This window comes from Sminthopsis crassicaudata, chromosome 6 (assembly GCF_048593235.1).
Source record: "Sminthopsis crassicaudata isolate SCR6 chromosome 6, ASM4859323v1, whole genome shotgun sequence".
NCBI lineage: Eukaryota > Metazoa > Chordata > Mammalia > Dasyuromorphia > Dasyuridae > Sminthopsis > Sminthopsis crassicaudata.
Window position 1 is genome coordinate 187117389 of NC_133622.1, and position 23597 is coordinate 187140985.

Below are 23597 nucleotides of genomic sequence, written 5' to 3' on the forward strand. Positions count from 1 at the left end.
ATTTACCAACTTTGCTCAATATAATACCAATCACAATTTCAGAGAACTCATGATGAAAGATAAAATTCATCTCTAATACAGAGGTGATAGACTCAGACATTTCTGGGGGATGTAGGCAATGAAGGAACTTGTTTTGCTTGATATACAAGTTTCTAAGAGGGCTTTTTTTGTTTGTTCTCTCAATGGGGGGAGGGAAATGAGAGGGCAAGATTTTGTTAATTGAAAAATAATTCAGCAACAACAAAAACTGATCCAGTAAAAGCTATTCAAGTAATCAGATGTCTAAGAATTACACTGCTTTATCACAGAGCTATAAACCATTTCTTCTGATTTTTCTGCTTCCAAAACAAAGAGCTCCCTAGTTTTGTAATACTTTTTGAACATGGCTTTGGGACTTGTGAAAAATTGAAACTATTAGACAACCTAGTGCAACATGCAGAAAGGAGGAATGATTATGGTTAAGAATGAATAGAGCTTCTGATCCTTGGTTGCTATTGTAAGTGGGGGGAAAACCAGAACTCAGGGGATGCTCACTACTGGCCCTATACTGCTTCCTTCTTTGTTAGGATAGGAAGGGAGAACAGAGTATATCATGCTGCAAGTAAAATGGGTGAGACCATCAATGTAACCTGGATCTTCCTGCTTTTATGTGCTGCCTAAGAATGGAAGAGAGATCAGTACTCTTCCTGGGGGAGACTGGCAATAGCTGCTGCCTTCCTAAATCAATTGCCCTGCCTTATTTGTCATGCCAATATGAGTACTGTCCTCTTCAAATAAGTCACTTGGAAAGGTCATATATCTATTCATAAGTTACAGATTTAGAGTTGGAAGGGATCTTAGAGATTCTTAGTTCAATCTCCTTAATTCATAAATGAGGAAATTAAGGGCTAGAGACTTGTTTGAGGTTACATCTGTAATAATGTAGTCCAGATGGTGTGTGAACTTCAGGCCTCAGACTCCTGCAGTTCTCTCTACTCTACTTTGCTAGCCAATGACATTGACTTAGTTGATATTATTTTGGGAACTTTTTTTTTTTTGGGGGGGGGGGGGTTTCAATGTGAAAATAATTTTTCCTCTTCAAGGGAAATCATGATAGTAAGCATTTAACCATTTCAGAAGCTCTTATATTATCATGGAAAAAAAAAAAAAAGTATGAAATAGAAAAAGCTAACTTTATCTAGTTTAAAATGTCTAAAAAAATTTTCATTTCAATTGATGCATGTGGTTCTATTGTTAAAAAGGAATAAATTCTATCACAGTAATAATGACTCTAAGTGCTTTATAAATTTTAAAGTGCTATATAAATGCTAGCTATTTTAGTTTAGTTTAGGGAATTTCCGGATGAGGAACCATTCCTTTGCCTCTCAGGTCATCACAACTTAAAGCCTGAAAGAATTACCCCAAGTCACACAGGTAAGGACATGAACCCATGTGTTTCTGGCTCAGGAGAAAAGTAATGACAACAGTGAGAAAAACAAAAAGTAGTGATGATAAAGGATGAAGCAAATTTATTTGAATTAAAAAAAGAAGTAAAACTTTAAAAAGTAAATATATATATGTATATATATATATATATAATCTACACACACACACACACACACACACACACACACACACACACACACACACACAAGCAATTCTGGGTGGGCAGTTTTCAATATATATTTTTTTCCCATTGGAAAGATCTCATTTTAGGGGAGCAGTCTACAAAAGGGGAGAGGGTTCCTGGATAAATGGTGGTTCTGAGCAAGGTTTATACTTACATCAGGGGAGAAAGGGGGATCTAACATGTTTGCTTCCAGCCTTTTGAAGTTAATGTCCTTGAAAATAGGATGCAGCTTCACACCAGCCGCTCCTTCTCCTTTGCAGCCTAATCGTTTTCTTGGATCCTTCTCAAGTAACTGCATAAAAGAAAGTAAGGGGATCAATTGAATTTTTTAATCTTAGAAAATTCCTCTAAAATATGACAGAACTGAATGAAGTACCTTCACAAAAAGAAGAGGAAAATTTCAAAGGTTAACAAAAATTATTAGTTCAGACTCTACTAATTTGGAATTTGTGATATTTTTAGCTGGAAGCTGCTAAAGCATTATCTATACAGTAAGGATTTGCTATTTAAGTTATAATGCTAAAGTATGTCAGAAATGCTCATAACAAGAGAATATACCTATTAAGTACTTCTGAGATACAATTGGTAAACAAATCATGAAAATATGAACTTGTTAATCAGTATATCTCCCTCTAATTAAAAGTACCTAGTGCTTCCTCACATTATTAATATCCTGCATGTATCCCTTTGAAATCTGTGTTGGCCTATATATATGATTAATGTGAAAAACAAAACAAACAAAAAAAAAACCCATGGGACACTAATACATTGCTGGTGGAGTTGTGAAAGAATCCAGCCATTCTGGAGAGCAATCTGGAATTATGCCCAAAAAGTTATCAAATTGTGCATACCCTTTGACCCAGCAGCGCTACTACTGGGATTATATCCCAAAGAAATACTAAAGAGCGGAAAGAGACATATATGTGCCAAAATGTTTGTGGCAGCTCTTTTTGTTGTAGCTAGAAACTGGAGGATGAATGGATGTCCATCAGTTGGAGAATGGTTGGGTAAATTGTGGTATATGAAGGTTATGGAATATTATTGCTCTGTAAGAAATGACCAGCAGGAGGAATACAGAGAGGGTTGGAGAGACTTAAATCAACTGATGCTGAGTGAAATGAGCAGAACCAGAAGATCACTGTACACTTCAACAACAATGCTGTATGAGGATGTATTCTGATGGAAGTGGAAATCTTCAACATAAAGAAGATCCAACTCACTTCCAGTTGATCAATGATGGACAGAGGTAGCTGCACCCAGAGAAGAAACACTGGGAGGGGAATGAAAATTGTTAGCACTAATATCTGTCTGCCCAGGTTGCATGTACCTTCGGATTCTAATGTTTATTGTGCAACAAGAAAGTGATATTCGCACACATGTATTGTACCTAGACTATATTGTAACACATGTAAAATGTATGGTATTGCCTGTCGTCGGGGGGAGGGAATAGAGGGAGGGGGGGTAAATTGGAAAAATGAATACAAGGGATAATATTATAAAATATATATATATATATAATAAAAAATATAATTAAAAAAAAAAAAAAAAAAAAAAAAAAAAAAATTTACCATGAGGAAATAGCTAAACAAATGATAGTACATGAATGTAGTGCAAGATTATTATACCATAAGGGATCAGAAATGGACAGTTTCAAACTAGGAAGAGCTCTAAGAAATAATGCAGAAGTAAGCAGAAAAAGGATAACAATTTATACTATAACAGACAGATAAATACCTCTGAAAGACTTTAGGACACTGATCAATTCAACGATAAATATTTGCCTACAGGATTATAATTGCATTGCTCCTTTTAATTTTAACAAGTCTTTTGAAATCTGATGCTATATTGAGAAGAGTCCTGGTAGAAGTGTCATGAAAGTTTGGCTTCATGTTCCATATCTATCAATTACCTGAGGCAATTAACTGATTTCACTTTAGCCTTAGCTTTCTATATGGGAGATCTTATAACCTCTAAGATTCCCTCCAGCTCTAACTCTGTTTACTGTGATAAAGTCAACTTTTGCTTATATTTTATGATATTACTGAAAAGCAATGGAAAAAGTAAGAAGATCTAGATTTGAATTTTGTATTATCTTGGGAAAGTCAAAGAATCCTAGAACATTACAATAGGAAGGGATATTAGAAATCCTTTAGTTAAACCTCTTCATTTGACTCTAATTTTAATCAGACTCTAGTTGAATTAATATTACAGATATTGAAGATGATTTTTGATATTTGGCCTTTCCTCTAAAAGGTGAATTGTACTCAAAAAATATATTTTTTAGTACTTAATTGCGGAGTCCCACCCACAGCTAGTATTGATCAGCTATCTATATTCAAGTATATAGCCTGAATATATGTGTTAATGAAAATTACTATATATAATGATAAGTATTAGCTACCTAAAACTAAGAGCCAAGGAATGGACATGCTGGAAACCTTTCCAGTAAGATCAAGAATGAAGCAATAATGCCCATTATTACTCTTACTATTCAATACTGAATTAGAAATGTTCATAGCAATAAAACAAGGAAAAGAAATTACAGGGAAAAGTACAGAGAGAAGCAAAACTATAATTTTCTCCAGGTGATATGATAGTTTATTTAGAATATCTAAGAGTCTATTAAAAATAATTACAATTAGCAACTTCAGCAAAATTGCAGGATATAAAATAAACCCACACAAATTAGCTGCATTTCTCTATATTATCAACAAAACATAGCAGGAAGAGATAGAAAGAGAAATTACATTTAAACTATCTACAGATAGCATAAAATATCTGGAAATTTTATAAACACAATTATAAAATAATCTTTACACAAATAAAGGCAAATTTAAATGACTGTGGAAATATTAATGGTTCATGGGTGGGTAGGCTTTGCCCACATAATAAAAATAGCAAAACTAAATTAATTTACTTATTCAGTTATTGAGGAACAAAAAGTCAAAATGTCAAGGAAATCAACTAAAAAAATTAGGAAAAAGGAGATCTAGTAGCATCTGATCTCAAACTATACTATAAAATCATAATTGTAAAAAAACAAAATTGGTACTGAGTAAGAAAGAGAAAAGTTTATCATTGGAAGAGATGAATTATTAGGGATACAATATACAGAAACAAATGAGCACAGCAACCTAATTTTGATAAACTCAAAGAACTTAGCTGCTGGGCAAGAACTTATTATTTGACAAAAACTGGTGGAAAAACTAGAAAATGGTCAAGTAGAAACTAGTATAGACCAATATCTCACACTGTGTACCAAGGTAAGTTCCAAATGGATACATGATTTAGATATAAAAGATGACATAATAAGCAAATTAAAGGAGAATGATGGTTGCCTCTATGAATAGAGGAAGAGTTTATGACCAAATGAAGGATAAATAGATTCATAGGAGGTAAAATGGGTAACTTTAATTGCCTAAAATGAAAAAGTTTCCAAACAAAAAAGACCAAATGCAGTAAAAATTAGAAGGAAAAAAGGAAACTGGAGTGGGGGGAGTCTGTAGAAAGTTTCTCTGATGAAGGTCTCATTTTTAAGATATAAAAGATATATTTGACTGAGTCAAATTTGTAAGAATAAGAGCCATTTTCTAATTGATAGATGGTAAAGCGTAAAAATAGGTAATTTTTAGAGGAAGAAATCCAAGTTACCAATAGTCAAATTTAAAAAAAATTGCCCTAAATCATTAATAATTAGAAATATGTAAATTAAAACATCTCCGAGATACCACTTCATACCCATGGAATTGGCTAAGTTGATTAAAAAAAGGAAATGACAAATGCTAAAAAAGTGGTGGAAAAACAGATTCTTTAATCCACTTTTCTTGGAACTAATCCAATCATTTGGGAGGGCAATCTGGAACTATGGCCAAAAAATTATTAAACTGTACATATCTTCTGGCCTAGTAATATCAGTTTTAGATTGATACTCCAAAAGATCAAAGAAAAAAAAAAGGACTCATTTGTACAAAAACATTTACAGCATTTTTTTTTATGTGGCAAAGAACTGGAAATAGAGACAATGCCATCAAGAGAATGGCTGCAAATAAATGTGATGGAAAACTGTTGGGCTGTGAGAATTAAGAGTACAGTTCCAGAAATACCTGGAAAGATTTGCATAATCTGATGCACAGTGAAGCTAGGAGAAGCATGAACGCAGTTTATACAAAAGTGACAAAACTCTAAGAATAATTAACTCTGAGAGACTTAGAAACTTGATCAATACAATGACTACCACAACTTTAAAGGACTCATAATGAAATATGTGATCTATCTTCATATAGAGAAGAATATGTTGAAGCATATTTTCTTTTCTTCTTTCTTTTTGTGGACATGGATGATATAGGAATTGCTGTGAATGACTATCTCTCTAGCTAAATATATTTGTGTATGTGTGTGTATACATACACACACATATATTTGTAAAAGGCTTTTCCCCCTTGCCTTCTCAATGACTGGAGAAGGGGGAGGGGGAGAGAATTTGGAACTGAAAAAAATAAAACTATTATAATTACAGTTCTTTAAAACACGTTAGAAATTTATTTTCCAAACCTCTATATATATCTTCACCCACCATCCTGCAGATAGACTGTGCCTCCTCAGAAAACTTCTCTGAGTACTCTTCTTGATCTTCCTTCACTCTTCGATCTACCTCTTCACGTTTGACTTTCTCTTTGCGTTTCCTGAATGGTGACTGTCCCTGAATCATTTCATAAATTAGGCAGCCAAGTCCCCACCAATCAGGACTGAATGTATAGTTTTCATTATTGATAACTTCTGGAGCTACAGAGGTAGGAAAAATAATAAAAATGACATATTTAAGATCATGTTATACCTAATTAAAAATACTTTAATACTTAAAAGGATTTACTTTTTCTTCTTTGTAAGCATTCTTTAAAACAAAAAAAAATTTGGTAGATGGTCTTGGAAAGTTCTAGTGGAATACAAATTCATCACTGCACAGCTAACCTGAATAAATCCCTCTATACTTTGACATCCATGTAGTGTATCACTAGAATTGTTCTTGAAAACTTTCCAGATTAGTAGGATAAACATGCCAAAGCTTACCATTCACTGGAATGCCCCCATGCACCAAAGATTACACCTCCATACCACAATGAAACATTATGGAATGTTATTTGAGAAATTTCAAATAACATAATAGAAATTTACATTTTTAATATTCAAAGAACACAAAACCAATCTGGAATTACTACATTAAACCTCTGATATTAGGATGTTCCCAGGCAAAATGTAGGATGTATGTGCCTCTCTTTCTCTGATTCTGACTCTTTAATATGTCTTGTTCTTCTAAACCTAGCATAGTGCTGGGCCCTCAAGTGCTTCATAAATGCTTGTTAAATAATTGAAACTTGCTTACCACCATCTAGATCAATCAAAACTACTGATAGGCAGTAGAAACAACAGAATGCAAACTGTATTCTTCTTATGAGAGTGGACCTTCTGGCCTTCATTCATAGAGCTTCATGACAATCAAATTTTATGCATTGACAACTACAGAAGTAAAGCTTATATTAAATCTAATCATCTAACATGTACCTAATATGAACATAAGATACTTTTTCCTTTTTGATGACTTCTGCATTGTAAATGTATCCATTTCCTTGTGTGTGAGGATTCAAAACTGTAGAGTCTATACAATGAGGGATATATATATATATATATATATATATATATATATATATAGTTCACTTAAATTTTAGCAAGTCCTCTGGAAAAAAAATCTTATCTGATTCTTTTGGAGAAGGTGAAGATGGAGAATAAATGAGAATGCTGTGAGATAGATTCAGAACTAGTTGGATTCAAAGAGGGGCTGCAAATGGTTCAATGTTGATGGGGTTATACATACTGGAAAGAACTATTTTAACATTTTTATCATCTACTTGGAAAGAAGCACAGATAGCAAGCTCATCAAATTTGCAAATGCTATCAGGCTGTAGGAGATAGTAAACATAATGGATTACAGATTCAGGATCCAAAAGAGCTCACTTTCATAAGATGACTTTAAAAAGAGATACATGTAAATATTAACAAAAAACTCAACTTCACATATATAAGCTGGGGAGACAATGGCTAGATAATAGTTGTTCTGAAAAACAGATGTAAGCTAAATCTTTCAGCTCTGTGAAGGGGTAATGAAAAAAAACCAAAACCAAAACCTAATGTGCCTTTGGGTTACATTAAGAGAAAATATAATTTCTAGGAATAGAAAGGCATAGTTGGTTTTGAGATCACCCTGGAAATGGAGGTTCTGGAAGCCAGCCTTCATTCCTTCTCCTAATTTTCTGGATTTCTTCTCCCATCTCCCAAAATGGCTTACTCTTCTTTCACCTTCAACTTTCTTTTATGTGTTCCTTCTCCTTTTTAAATATAAACTCCTTGAGAGCAAGGAAAGCTTTCTTTCTGTTGGTATTTGTGTTCCTGTCATTAGTTAGCACATAGCAGGTGCTTAATAAATGCTTACTGATTTGACTTGTTAAACAGAGATTCCCAGACTAAACCCAACTATACAGTTGTGGTCTCGAACACCAGAGGTCACTGAAAAGGTAGATCCCTGCCTGTTAATGGCAGTTATCAGCAGATGATGTTAGTGGATGACAGCAGGATCCCTTCTTCACAGGGATTGTTCCCCTCAAGGATGGCTATGAGGGCAGGAAGCAAGGCTGGTGATCTATGTGGCAATGCTATTCCCAGGACTCTTAGACTTAGGCCCTGATACTATCCCTACCACAGACTGAGGAGAAATGATGATGAAGATGACATCAATGTTAGAAAAGCCTTGTACATGCTGTTTAATGTCCCTTCCCCTATTCTGCTAATCAGTCAATCAACTAGCATTTACTATGTGTTAGGCACTATATTGATCTTTAGGGATACAAAAAAAAAAAAAATCTTTGTTTACACAGAATGGATGTGAAGGCAATTTAAAGAATTATATACATCTCACATACCCATGTAGCCAACTGTTCCAACTCTTCCTCGGATTGTTTCTCCTTCTGGAATCTGCATAGCTAGCCCAAGATCTGAGATTCGGATATGTCCTATTTATGTTTAAAAAAAAAGTAAAAGCAAATGAATTGAAAACATCAGCAAAGAAAATAATAAACATGAATCAAAGTTTTGTCTTGAAAATGTTGAAAACAACTCATTCTGAAACATTTATGTTTAAAATTCACATTACCTATCTTGACATTTACCAAAAATATCACTAATTTATTTTCATTATCAACAAAAAAATGAAATTATGCCTGGTCATTCATCCATCATGACCTAGATATACAAACACTTCAAGAAACCTAAATACAATGTTTATTTATTCACTACCAGAAAATGAATAGGTTACAAGGGAGTAAAAAAAAAAAAAAAAAAAGATTTCAGCTTGCTGGCAATAGGGTTGATAAATTAATTCCTTTTGTATATAAGTACAAGTTGCTTACATATAATATAGAAACATGAAAGTAATTACAACAGAATTATTTTTTGATGGAAGAGTAAAAATAAAACTTGGAATGGTATTTTATTAATTTCTATACCAGTGGCTAATGTAGGAAGTTGGAATAAGATATATATTTCTTATTGTCAGTTGCTAGTTAGCATTTTGAAATTTTCTGTCAAATTTTAAATTCTTCTGTAGTTTTCCTAATTGATAGTTTAATTTATCAAAAAAAAAAAACATGGATTCTACCTTTCTATATACTGTAGCCAAAATGAAAGGAAATCACAAATTTCCCATAGAAAGCAAAATAAGGAGGTTAAATTTTTAACAAAGAAAATGAAGTGAACTGTCCAAGGTTTCCTGTGTACTTCAGCAGACGTGGGATCTGAAGGATCCCAAAGGAAGAGATGGAATGCTTATCAAGTGTGCAAATAATACTCAGCTTGCAAAGGCAGCTAAGAAAACATGAGGCAGGAACCAAAAGATTTTGAGAGGCTATAACACTGGACTGAATCTAATTAATATGCCATTGCAGTCCTAAAAGTCTCCCACTTGGGCTACAAATACAAAATATGGGAGACAAGACCAGACAAAAAATGGTTTTAGAAAGACCTGGGGATTTTGTGGATAGCAAACTCAATGAAACAAAAGTTTACCATGGCAACCAAAAAAGCTTAGAAAAATTTACAATGCATCAAGAAAGATCTAACTCCCAAGAATTAGAAGATGACTATCCGTTGTACTTTGTCCTAGTCAGGTATCTGAACTATAAGCACTACATCATAGGATCATATCAGTTTAGGGCTGGAAGGGATCTTAGAGATAGGCTATCTATCTAGCACAGCTTCCCCATTTCATAGATGAGAAAGCTAAGGGCTAGGGGCCTTGGGTGTCTTGTCCAAGATCACAAAATCAGTAAGCATCAGAATGAGAATTTTAAGATAGATCTTCTGACTTCTGACTCAGTGCTTTTGTTCAGTTCTGTGTGTCATGTTTCAGGAACGACATTCCCTCAGGTCTCCACTATACTCTGGTTGCATAGGTAACTATGAAAGACTCTCCACTCAGACTGGGCTTCTCTACCCAATATATAGGAAGGTCTACATTCCACTGAGAGTATACTCCCTAATAGTTATCTGTGCTAGTTGATAAACCATGTCAAGAACCCAGGCCAACATGTAGAGCAATAGAACTTGGCGGGAGGGGGAGAAGAGCCTTAGCAATCCCATCTCTGCACAGATATTTGTCTATTTTAGGGAGTGGGGGGGACAGGGAAGGAGACAAGACATTGAGAGGCTTCACAATTATGTGATTGTATAGCAACAGTTAAAATTTCTTCCCTTCTCCAGTTATACTCTTTAATTATTTCCCTTTTCTTCTCTTTTTTGTCCTTTTCTTAATGGGATGGGGAGGATGTGTATGATTAGTTTTTGAATTACTAAAAGGATTTCGACAGACCTTATTTTCTAATTAGAAGTTACATCTAGTGTTTATCTTTCTCCCAACTTTTTTTTATTATACACATTTTCATATGCAAAGAACAAAAGCTTGTATATGAACACATGAATGTCTAACATAGATTGTTTCTTTTCAAAAAGTATATAATAATTTAAGATGGTAATACTAACACTGCCTTACTTGTGAGCCTTTTCTAATCTCTTCTGCATTTATTTTTTTTCATCTATATAACTAATTCCCACACACCCTATAAGGGAACATCTAAAAAATAAAGTTTTTCCTTGCCACAAGCACAGTTAAATAAAACAAATTCAGTCAGTAGTGGTGTCTGAAAATGTCCAGCTCATTCTACACCTCTGTTTTTATTCTCTTTCTAGAGTATGCTTCATCACCATTAAGCTAGAGTAGTTATTGGTCACTACAAGGTATTACTTTTTTCCCCCCTTAATAGTATTTTATTTTTCCAATTACATGTAAAGATAGTTCTTAACATTTATTTATGTTAAATTTTTTGCCCTCTCTCGCTTACTTTCTACCTCCCCAAGACATGTCTAAAAAGATGTGAATAAGATCTGGTTAATAAATATTGATTTATACTACTGGGCTTATATCCCAAAGAGATTTTAAAGAAGGGAAAGGGACCTATATGTGTATGAATGTTTGTGGCAGCCCTCTTTGTAGTGGCTAGAAACTAGAAACTTAGTGGATGCCCATCAATTGGAGAATGGCTGAATAAATTGTGGTATATGAATATTATGGAATATTATTGTTCTGTAAGAAATGACCAGCAGGATGATTTCAGAGAGGCTTGGAGAGACTTACATGAACTGATGCTGAGTGAAATGAGCAGGACAGAAGATCATTATACACTTCAACAACAATACTATATGATGATCAATTCTGATGGACGTGGCCCTCTTCAACAATGAGATGAACCAAACCAGTTCCAATAGAGCAGTAATGAACTGAACCAGCTATACCCAGCGAAAGAACTCTGGGAGATGACTATGAACCACTACATAGAATTCCCAATCCCCCTATTTTTGTCTGCCTGCATTTTTGATTTCCTTCACAGACTAATTGTACACTATTTCAAAGCCCAATTCTGTTTGTACAGCAAAATAACTGGACATGTATACATATATTGTATTTAATTTATACTTTAACATATTTAATATGTATTGGTCAACCTGCCATCTGGGGGAAGGGGTGGGGGGAAGGAAAAGAAAAGCTGGAACAAAAGGTTTTGCAATTGTCAATGCTGAAAAATTACTTATGCATATATCTTGTAAATAAAAAGCTATAATAAAATTTTAAAAATGTTGATTTATATCAACATATAAGTTGAAGGCATGTCATCTCTTACCACGATCATCCAGGAGAATGTTTTCAGGCTTCAAATCTCTATAAATCAAAGAAATAACAAAAGCAAAATTATAACCTCTAGTTGCAAAACAATGATAATCATATTTACTCCAAAGGCTATAAGACAAAAAAAAAAAATTACAAGTAAAAAGAAAAGAAGCTGACCAACTTACAACTTCTTCATATTGTAATTTTCACAATCCAAACTGACTAAAAAAGCAAAGATCAACATACACAATCAACATACAGTGTCAGCTAGATGACACCTTAAAAGGTAAAAAAAGTGATTTTTTTTTTTTTTTTTTTAGTCTAAGGAAACAAATACGTTACCCAAAATGATTTCATCTGATTTGAGATGTTAAATGTTTGACTTCAAATGTGGTGTGTCATATTGAGTAGCATAAGGAATTGGAAATAGAGTGGAAGCCCATTAGCTGGAGAATGGTTGAATAAGTTATGATGTATGAATATAATGGAATATTATTATTCTATAGGAAATAATGAGCAGTCTGTTATCAGAAAAGCCTGGAAAGACTTACATGAATTGATTCTGAATAAAGTGAACAGAACCAGGAGAACACTGTACATAGTTAAAACATAAGTTTAGTATAATCCAGATACTGTGTTAGGTGCTGGGGTTTGAAAAATAAAAATGAAAATCTCTTCTCTAAAAAAGTTTACTTGGCATAAGATAAAAACTGGATTAAAATCACATCTGTCAAGATCTAGCTTTCTGATTGTGTAGATCATATGTCCTCTCTGATCCTCATTTCTTCATTCCTAAGATAAGGTAATGACATTACCATCAATCTCACAGGGTTGTTGTGAGATTCCAATGAAATGATACTGGTAAAGCCCTTAAAATGCTAAGTATTATTATTGTTGTTGCTGTTGTTGTTATTATAGAGACTTGTATATAAAACTATATACAAAAGATATAAATACAAGATAATAGGAGAAAGAATTTAAATGGAGCTTTGAAGAAAACAAAAAATTTTCAGAGAAGGTAAAATGAGAGTTAAGACATGTGAGTTAGCTTGTGTAAAGGCTCCAGAGTGTTATGAGGACCAAAAAGGCCAGCTGGGCAGAACGAAGATATGAGTGAAGGCTAGAGTTAAGATGTTATCAGTATACAAAGGTAACCTGACTCCAGACTGCAAGGACTTTTCACTGCCAAACAGAGGAGTTTGTATCTGATCCTAAAGATAAAAGCATCAAGCTGGAGTTTATTGAGCAGCAGAGTGACATGATCAGATCTGTGCTTTAGAAAAATCATCTTGTTAGTTATGTAGATGACAAATTGGTGACAGTCAGTAAACATTTATTACAAATCTTATTCAAGCCAGAAAAGTCCTTTAAGTGCAGAGCATACAAAAAGAAGCAAAAAGAGAGTTTCTGTTTTAAGAAAATTGCAATCTAATGGGGAAGACAAACTCTATGTACATACACACACACATACATATCAAGTTATATACAGAATAAGAAATAATCCCCTCTTTTAATTATTACAAGAAATAGTCCTTGACAATAGACTGGATATGGAGATGGTGAGAAATAGTGAGGAATCCAGGATGACATCTAGGTATGAGCCTGAGGGATTGAGTGAATAATGCTGCTCTTGACTGCAACAGGAAGGTTAGGAGATAGGGAAGGTTTAGGGGAAAGATAATGAGTTTTGGTCAAGTTGAATTTAAGATGTCTACTGGACATACACTTCAAGATGCCTGAAAGGTACTGAGAGATGTGAAGTTCAGAGAAGTAAAACCTTTTCTAAGACCACATGGTTAGTGAAGGGCCAAAAAATGAGATTCAAACTCGGTTCTGCCAACTCCAAACCTAGCTATTTCCACTACATTGCAGATGTCTCTGTTGCTCAACAGCCCACTGCTCTTTCCACAGTGAAGATGATGTCATCTGTTTTTCATTCTACAATCCAACTCTCACTAAATATAACAAACCCAATGAATATTAACTTATGGGTTAGATGCAAAATTAATATAAAATATCTTTCTTCAATCATCTGAAACAAAATCTATCAGACTTTGTTCATGACAAACTATATTTCATCACACACAAGTATTAGGTTCTTCCTGAAAGACACTGAGAATTTATCATTTAGATTTATTATACCATTATGACCAATTTTTACAGCAGTTTTACTGACTTATCATAACGAGGAACTTTCCTATAAACAGGATGACAGATGGTAACAGTTATGCCACAAGTTTACATCTGTTAATTTTTATGAAATCAAACCCTAGCAAGAATCATCTAAAATCCACATGAGGTTCTTGGATCTCACTGTTTAGTTTTTGGTTGTTGACACTGACAAATATTTGTATAAACACATGTAGGCAGACGCAATTTTCTCAGCACCAGAGAAAAAATCTGAGCCTGGGTATACTTGGCTCCTGGTGAATTAATGATCACAGTAGCTTATACATTACAATTGCCTTACTTGAACATGCAACAAGCAACTTCCCTTTCTGGCTCTTTATGCCATTCTTTTTTTTTTTTTTTTTTTTTTTTTTTTTTGGGGGGGGGAGGTTGAGCTAAAGAAGAATAAGAAGCAAACAGATTTGAATTTAATAATAGTTACAGATTCTTATTCATTACTCAACCTTTTATTTTAGATTAAAAAAAAAAACCCACCACAAACTACCATTCTTTCAGATAAAAAGTTGTTCTTCCCAATCCTTTCATGAGCCTTCAAAAGTCTTTTTTTCTTCCTATCTGTATCTTACTATTGTACTTAAAAGGCTCCAGAGGAGAGTGAAGCTGATGACTTTGCACAGCCCTTAAGTTCAACTTCAACACAACTCACTTAACAAGTCATGGTATCACCTTCCTGATATCATAGTCTTTTTTTGAGAAAGGACAAACAATATATGAGTAGTGGTAGTAGCTGTCCTAGTGGGGATCCAATTGGACCGTTCCAGTTGGGTCACACCAGCTCACTCTTTCCTTCCTCTCCCTCTGTTTATATGGGGTACCTACCCTTACCTGCTAGTGCTCTGCCCAAAGGAATATAAATTTTGATTGCTGAAACCTCATAAGGTATCTTGGAGTTTACAGGATAAATTTGTTTCTTAAGGACTATGTTTTAAACACAAATTATTCAGGTCCTCATTGATTGGCTAACAATAGGTTCCAGCCCAAGCCCTAGTAGTTCAGAGCCATCAGGGCTCATAAGTGAACATAAATAACATGTTTCTGTTTTGGCCAGAAACTGAGAAACTTCCATTCCCAAAATGATTTTTTCTTGGAGAGAGGAGAAAGGTTAGTTAAAAGAGGCCATTCTTTGCCTAATTAACCCTAACCCTAACCCTAAATTACAGAATGGGCATTGTCATAGTCAAACTGAGACCTAGAAAAGATCTAAGCTTAACTTAAAAAGCAAAGGTCTCTCACTACATTTGGGGCCATCTTCAATCATCTTTATCTTTTCACTGGATCCAGAAAATGAGTCTGGTGACTTGCATAGTTTTCTCTTACTTAAATCCAATTCACTTGCACATCATGTTATCACTTTTCTGATGTTATGGCCCTTTTTGAGAATGAAGGACAAACAACAACAAATGGCAACAAAATGAATATTATAAGACATAGTTTGATATATTTCAAAAGTGGTCAAGTCCATTAACAGATATTCAAATGTCTTTCATAGTTAATAAAGTTATATGAGATTTACTTGAGTTTCTCCCTGCCATCAAGTTTTCAAATATTTGTGGAAGATCACACAAATAAAATGGGCTCTTCACAGTCATGAACCTGTTAAAATCCTAGACAAAAACAATTTTTAAAAAGTAAAGCAGAGGAAAAACTGCTTGATTTAACAGATATTAACTGATTAGGATCACAGGGATTATAGAGGTAACCTAATCTAACGGTATTAGATACTGATAATCAGAAGATTATAGATTTTAAACCAAAAGGGCTTTCAGAAGTCAGTTCAATATTCTTTTTTTTTTTTTTTTTTTTTTTTTTTGTTTTGTTTTGAGGGGGACAAGAGATTGAACTCTGGAGGAGTTCAAGGACTTGCCTAAGTCATAAAGGTTGGACAGGCAGAGGAGGGGTTTGGACCTAAGTTTTCCAATTCTCACCATGCCATAGATATACTTTGGAAATTTTTGCTATGGATTGCGATCTATAACAAGAAGTTGGGTAATATAGTAAAGAGCAGTTGTAGCAGGGATTAAATCAAAGTAATTCAATGGCTTTATTTCTACTAAATGTTTGAAATTAACAGCTAAAACAAACTGTTTAAAAATAAAACAACCACCTCCACGCCTACTTCTAGTACTGATAATTTAGGACAAATGATTCAATCATGGGTCCAATGGGCAGTCTGTAGGTTGGCAGAGTTATATTCTTTGATGTCTTAGTTTGGCTTACACATCCATATACATTTGGATACACAAAGTGGAATCCTCATTCATGAATGTTTTGTGAATTTTTTTATTTAAATTTAAATTTAACTCTTTATTGGAGGGCAGAAACTAAACATAAGGTTTTATGTTTGGTCATTAAAATCTGAAAATTCAGAGTGCTACTGGAAGCATGTTCAAGGTTTTGAATTCTGAGATATCAAATATGACTTTTCATGTTTATAACTTTCTTCTAAGGTATAGATTTGTATGCTATTTTGTGTCCCTGATGTAACTACAAAACCCTTAAGGCTATTTAAAATTGAAATTGCTGTTCTTGGAATTACCCAGTACAGTGAAGTCCAAATATTGATAAGACACAATCTCCACAGAAGACACTGCTATGAAATCCCTAGTTCCCTAATTCAATTAAAGGCGCTGATTTAAGTGACTGGAAGTATAATTTAGGAAATGACTTGTCTTTTCCCATCATAGGCTAATAGTTACAAAATTACATTTCTGCAAAATGAAAACAAGAGATGGTTAATTGTTCTCATCCTTTTTACCTGCTTACACACTCTGTTATAGCAAGGGTCAAGTTTATCTTTATACATTCTATAAAACCTATTGCTTTAGATTTAGCAATTGGGAATAGGAATAAATTTTACATATTTTGAAATGTACATTTTAATTTGTATACATACATACACCTAGTGAATTTCTATGCTGAACTTTTAAAGCTAAAAATAGTTGTAATTTCTGTAATAACTCTTTGTATTTATATAGTGCTTTAAGAGTTACACAGCACTGTAACATTATTTCCATTTTATTTCACATCTGGCTCTACTCCTAACTACTTTTCTATCACAATTCTAATTGCCTTATCAGCTCAGAAATGTTTCTGCTCCTTCCGCCAAGTAGCAAGTTCCAGTCCAGAATCTCTAACTGAGGAAGTGGCTTGGGGCCAACCACAGCTAACTTCTCTAGAGTTGGGGCTTCGGCTTTTCTACCATGCAAAGAGAGGGTACCTTCTCTACTTTCCTTTTACCTCCCATTAGCATGTAAGCCCCTCAGGACTGAAACCTAAATATCATCCTTACCTCCTTACAATTTCACCTAGAAACTTCGCCTTTGCAACATCTCCAATTTGTTTCCTTCTCTCCTCTGATATAGCCACCACTTGAGTGCAGGCCTGAACTATTTCAATATTCTGCTAGTTTGTCTACCTAATACAGGTTTCTCCTACTCCCCCAACAAAGATTTTCCTAGAGGGAAGGTTCCACCATGTCAAGCACCTACCCAATAAATTCCTCTAACTCCCTGTCACCTCCAAGAGCAAAAACAAAATGCTCTGACAGTCAAAGCCCTTCAAAATCTAGCGCTCTTATCCAGTTTTCATATATCTTACATAGCTTCAATGCTGAGGTCCTTCACAACCAAGTTTTCTTTAGGCTAGCAATGCTGGGTTTCTTTCTGTTCCTCGACCATCTCTTGGCTTTGGGTATTATCACTGGCCTTTTCCCCTGTTTAGAATATTCCCTTTCCTCATTTTTGTCTCCAGACTTCCTTCCTTCAAGTTCCAGCCTTCTATAGGAAGGTTTTCCTAACTTGCTCTGTTGACTACTTCTCATTTATCTTGTATATAGATTATTTATACACAATTGACTGCATGTTGTTTTCCTCATTAGATTGCGAGCTCCCTGAGGAAAGGACCTGTCTTTCCCTCCAACTCCATTGAAAAAAGCACCTGTGAAGTAATCTAAAACATAGATCTCTATCTGCTGAGAGGAACCTCAGATACCATTTTGTTTTTCAGGTGAGGAAACCAAAGCTCAGAAGGATAATGAGGGACAGAGCTGGGATATGAACACAGGTCCTCTCCTTCAAAAACTAATGCTATTCCTCCTTAAGCAGGCAAGCTCTCAAAGGACAAGGAGTGGCATTTCCTGAGTGTACAAAGATTTTTTTTTTAGTCTAATTATCACCCCCCCCCCAAAAGGGGTAGAAGGAAAATAAAATCAATTTTCTTCCTTGACAACTTATTTAGGAAAGCATTTGACACAAAAGGAGGTTGAAATTATAGAAAACTGGCAAATTTGAATTTGGGAAAATAAAACTGAAAAATTGTAAAAGGTGTCAGTCAGAATGTTTTGTATATCCAGTAAATTATTAACAGTATATGTAAATCTGGAGCAGCTAGGTGGCATAGTGGATAGAGTACCACCCCTGAAGTCAGGAGGATTCGAGTTCAAATCTGATCTCAGACACTTAACACTTCCTAGCTATGTGACCCTGGGCAAGTCACTTAATCCTAATTGCCTCAGCAAAAAACCTAAAAAAATAGTATATGTAAGTCTTAAGAAAACTTGCTTCACTAAAGAGTTTTGCTATTAGTTACTAAGGGTTTTTATTTTTAAAAATACTTTTAAAAGGCTGAAGGATGAGTCAGAATAGTATATTCCTTTAATAATTTTATTATTTTACTAGCAATTAAACTTAATAAACATTTTAATTAATTTAAATAACTGAATTTAATATTACTAAAGTTAATTTTAATATTTAAAAATTACATTCAGTTAAAAATATCACAAACTTGTTTTTTGTTTTTTTTTTAGATTTTCTTTGGGCATTTTTTCTGTTGGGATAATTTCTATAACAGAATTAATTGAATTATCTATAAAATTAAAAAGATGTTGTCTTTTCATGCTTATTTGAATGTCATAAAGATTATTTAAATTTAAATGTCAATTTCTAACATAAAAGAAATTGTATTTTAAGCTACTTTTGATAATATATTAAGTAGAGATAATAAGAATATTATAAAAATGAACTTCAATGAAAACTAAAAAGGAATGTGTTTATTTCTACTAACATGACATATCTTTTCTTTTTTTCAACTTAATAGTATTTTTTTGCAATTAATGTTAAAATAATTTTCAACATTCACTTTCCTCCGATTTTGAATTTCAATTTTTTTTCCTCCCTCTCCCTTACCTCCCCAAGACATCAAGCAATCTAATATGGATTGCACATGTACAATCATGTTAAACATATTTTCATATTAATTTTCTGAAAGTATAGGATAGACCTCCTCAACAGTTGGTCTCCTCTGTGCTAAAGTTCCCATAATGAATAAGAAGGAAGCTTTGAGGAGGGCATTACTGCCATTAACTCTTACCTGTAAACAATTCTTTCCCTTTGTAAATCTTCCAAACCACAGCACAACTCTGCAGCATAGAATATGGCCCTCTCCTCATCCAAGCCAGGGTTTCCCATGTTATATATGTGAAACTTCAAATCCCCTCCATTCATGATGGTTAGTACTAAACACAGGGCATCTTTTGTTTCATATGTATAGGATAAGCTAACCTAAAAATAAAGCAAAGGAAAAATACTGACAGTTAACATTCTAATTCTGTTTGAAAACAAAAAGAGTAAAATGCAAAGACTGATTTTATCAGGCAAAAAAACCCATAAACAATTGTGATGAATAGTCACTTAATTTTATGTGTCTAAGGCACATCTAAGAATCATGCAAGATTTTGAATTTAAAAGGTCCAACTTCATGTGCAAATAAAAGTAGATCTCTATGACTACTAAAACAAAATCACATATCCTTCACCTCTATGAAATTAGTGAAAATTAATGCATACTTATTGCTTGAATTGCTTATAATATCTGAATTAAACTTTAAAAAAGAAATACAATGGAATAGGACATTTCCTTTGACATAAATCTGTATGGAATATTTCAATATAATTATTTTTCCTAATCTGAGGACCTATTTCACCCATGTGGGAATGCCTCCTAATGCAGATTGCAACCAATGCTCTAAGCCTCAGTGGACACTTTCTTAAATTGCTACAGCCAAAAGTACTTGCTATTTGATTGCCACCCTCCTGGTTAAATGTCTCTCTGAACTCAGCTGATACAGTTCAATGAAAAAGAGGCAAACTGTGGCCTAACTTGTATTTGAAGATCTTCTAGCTTGAAAATATCTAAAATCTTATTCACTGCTTACACAGCTTTCAAAAATCAGCTCTTTTCTACATTCTGGAGCAGAGAAAGGCATTGAATAAAATAATTTACCTGAAACCAATTTAAAAATTAAGATATCCAGACATCCATGTATATATCTAAGATATCTGAGATATAGATGCCTTATTTATTAAATAGTTAAATCAAAATAATCATTAATAAAAACTGTAAAAGGGCACATAAACATAGCTAAGAAAGAGCAGCAATTTTTTTTTTCAACTAGGATTGCAAAAGTGATGAAACTAATGAGACTTTTTCACAAATGATAAACTACACATGCACACATTTAACCTACCTTCATTAGATAGAAGGGAAATATTCTAGTCAAAAGAAAATTTAGATTCAAAATCAATAGTTTTTTTAAAATACAAGAAGGATTTTTTGGGGGGTGTTATTTTTAGTGAATCCTAATGTGAATAAAATAAGGGAAGTTTAAGAATAAAAAAAGATTATTCTTAGTATTGTACACAATTAAATTTACTGTTAGTTCCTTATCTTTGATTTAAGGCTCAAAGATATTTAATTTTAACTCTTAACTTAAAGTCAACTGAAATTTATATATTCCTAGGCTTTATTCTCCAAATTGTCATAGTTCTCAGACAGAATTCTAGTGAATACTACTAGAATTCCACCCCCACCCCACCCCGGAGGCTGGGGTTAAATGACTTGCCCAGGGTCACACAGCTAGGAAGTGTTAAGTGTCTGAGACCAAATTTGAACTCAATTCCTCCTGAATTCAAGGCTGGTGCTCTATCCACTGCGTCACCTAGCTGCTCCATACTACTAGAATTTAAATTTCCCTTTCAATTCAATATTTTTGGTTTACTAAGTTAATTTTTATTAATTACCTTTATTCATAATTTCATTAGAGGGTATGATTTAATAACCAGAAAATTGGAACCTCCTTATCAAAAGACTTGCAAGAATAATATTAAAGAAGAATATATTTTTGGTGTTCTTGAAATTCATTATTCAACATTTCTTCATGCAATTGGGCCTGAAAAGCTAAAAGACTGAGTCAAAAAGATTAAGATAAATGGTCAAGGAAACTATTTAATTAAAAAGAGGAAAATTCTGAGTTTTCAGTAAGTATTACACTGAAGTGGTTTAAGAAGAAAAAAACACACCATTCATTTAGATCCATAAATCTTTATATTCTTTATCATTCATAAAATACATACAAATAATGTGTAAAAGAATTATACAGATCTATATCCTGTTCTAGTAATGGCTATATTTTATGTTTTGGAAACATGAAAACAGATGAGAAATAAAAGTCTCAGAATAAAAACAATATATGAATAAATAGTTAAAAACACACAACACACAGGTCAAAGGAACATTTATTTCTGGGGCAAAAGAAAAGAAGAAATCTGGAGGGATCTGACAAGAGAATGAAAAGCTGCATAAATTTAATATCTGCAGCAGAAACTCCAGTATCTGAAGAGGGTGAGGTTTCATGGAGGATCTGAGTGGTGGGTTTGAAAAAACTGAAGAGGAAAAAACAACAGGGCATCTCAAAGAAAAATTAGGGAGAAACAAAATGAACACATGGAGGTGGCATTGGGAGATTATACATGAGATGTCAAATTTATAAAATGAGGGAGGAAAATAATTTGGGCACTTTGATGTGTATTCATCACATAGCTGGCATTTATTTAATAAGTGACAATGACTGGTAAGAACTTCCTAATTGAATGTGCAGGATTTCATCACAACACAAAGGAAGAGGGTAACAAGAAAAGCCAAATTTGGAGGCAGTACAAGAAGAGATTTTTAATGCCTTTTTTTGTTTTTTGGGTACAGGAAGAGATTCTATGGGGTAATGCAGGAGGGAGAAAAATAGGGTGAGTGGGAGAGAGAAGTACAGTTCAAATCCAGGAAGGGATACAAACAGATGATGCAAGAAAAGAGTAATAGGATCTGTCATCTGTTCCAAAGTCTAAAAGTAAATTTAATATAATCCTGGCATTGGATACCAGATGGATAATCTTTACTATAAAAGAGGATTACAGAATGCACATAATAATTCCTAATAAGTGTATGATAATTTATCATTTACAACTTATCACTTAATGGTTTCATATCTATTATATCCCATTCAATCCATATAACAATCCACTTATATATCAACAAACTAGACGTTTAGCAAGATATCTTATTTAAAATGTCTCATAGGAAAGAATGCTGATATTTAAGACTAAACTTACTGATAAGAAAAAAAAAACTTGTAAAAAAAAGAAGTCTAAGTGATTAAGGATTATGCTCTGAGAGATTCTTAGTATGAAAGTGAAGAAGTTTGAGTCAGCACCAAAAATACATTGCACATTGGAACACTGAGAGATAGGGCTATATTACAGAATCCCAGGCCAGGGGTGATAAACAATGTTACTTGAAAGTATCAAGTACTTTAGAAAAAATAAAATAAGTTAAATCTAAACTAATAATAATATTTTAAATAGCTATTTGTAATAGCTACTGTATTTGTCATTAAATAACTATTGAATTTGTCACTTAGGAGGTGATTTATTAAGCATAGATTTTTGCTTCATTACTGAGTAAGCAACCAAATGTTAAAGGACCTATTACATTTTTTACTTTAGAAACTTAGATAAAGGAAAGAAATGGAAAAATATAGGACAAAAAAAGGGGTCTAGTATCGATTTCTTAAGTATGGATATTATCTATAGATTGAAGAAAAGAAAATGCAGATCACAAATGCTAAAAGGTAACTGAAAATATAAATGAAGATGCATCCATTGATCTGTGCTATCATCAATGGGAATATTCCTTTTAATGATGTAGACATACATTTATGCCTTATCATCTTGTGTTATATCCATGTCCTGTAAATTACCCACTAATGTCCTTGAGACATCATCGGAGTGCTTTTGATATTATATTAATACAAATTAAGGAAAGGAATTATCTACTGTCTACAGTTTACTCTTGCTTTATTACAGATCTATTTCCATTTCTGGAGATACAAAGTCCTAGTCCTATTAAAGTTATTTAAGCAATTAAAGCTTAAAAATGTATTAAGGCTTTTAAGACCTCTGAACATATCTTTTTGATCATATATTTTAGATACCCTTTGATGTGACATTCTTTGCCTCTTCATGGGAACCATAAACCTTTCTATTGACCTTTTGTGATTATTTTTCAGTTATTTTCAGTCACATTCATCTCTTTGTGACCCCACTTGAAGTTGTATTGGCAAAGACACTGGAGTGGTTTTCCCTTTCTTTTCTAGCTCACTTTACAGATGAGAAAACTGAAGTAAATAGGAGTAAGTGACTTGCCC

General features: G+C 33.5%; 1 protein-coding gene across 3 annotated transcripts in view; it reads right to left on the reverse strand.

Moving 5' to 3' along the window:
• Positions 1-23597, reverse strand: part of GRK4 (G protein-coupled receptor kinase 4) — a 119087-nt gene that overhangs the window by 12852 nt on the left and 82638 nt on the right. For all 3 annotated transcript variants that reach the window (XM_074275006.1, XM_074275008.1, XM_074275007.1), the window contains exons 9-13: positions 19434-19624; positions 11890-11927; positions 8581-8670; positions 6183-6391; positions 1764-1901 (exon numbers count right to left, since the gene is read on the reverse strand). In XM_074275006.1, coding sequence (XP_074131107.1) covers positions 1764-1901; positions 6183-6391; positions 8581-8670; positions 11890-11927; positions 19434-19624 — 666 coding nt within the window. The remainder of the gene's footprint in view (positions 1-1763; positions 1902-6182; positions 6392-8580; positions 8671-11889; positions 11928-19433; positions 19625-23597) is intronic.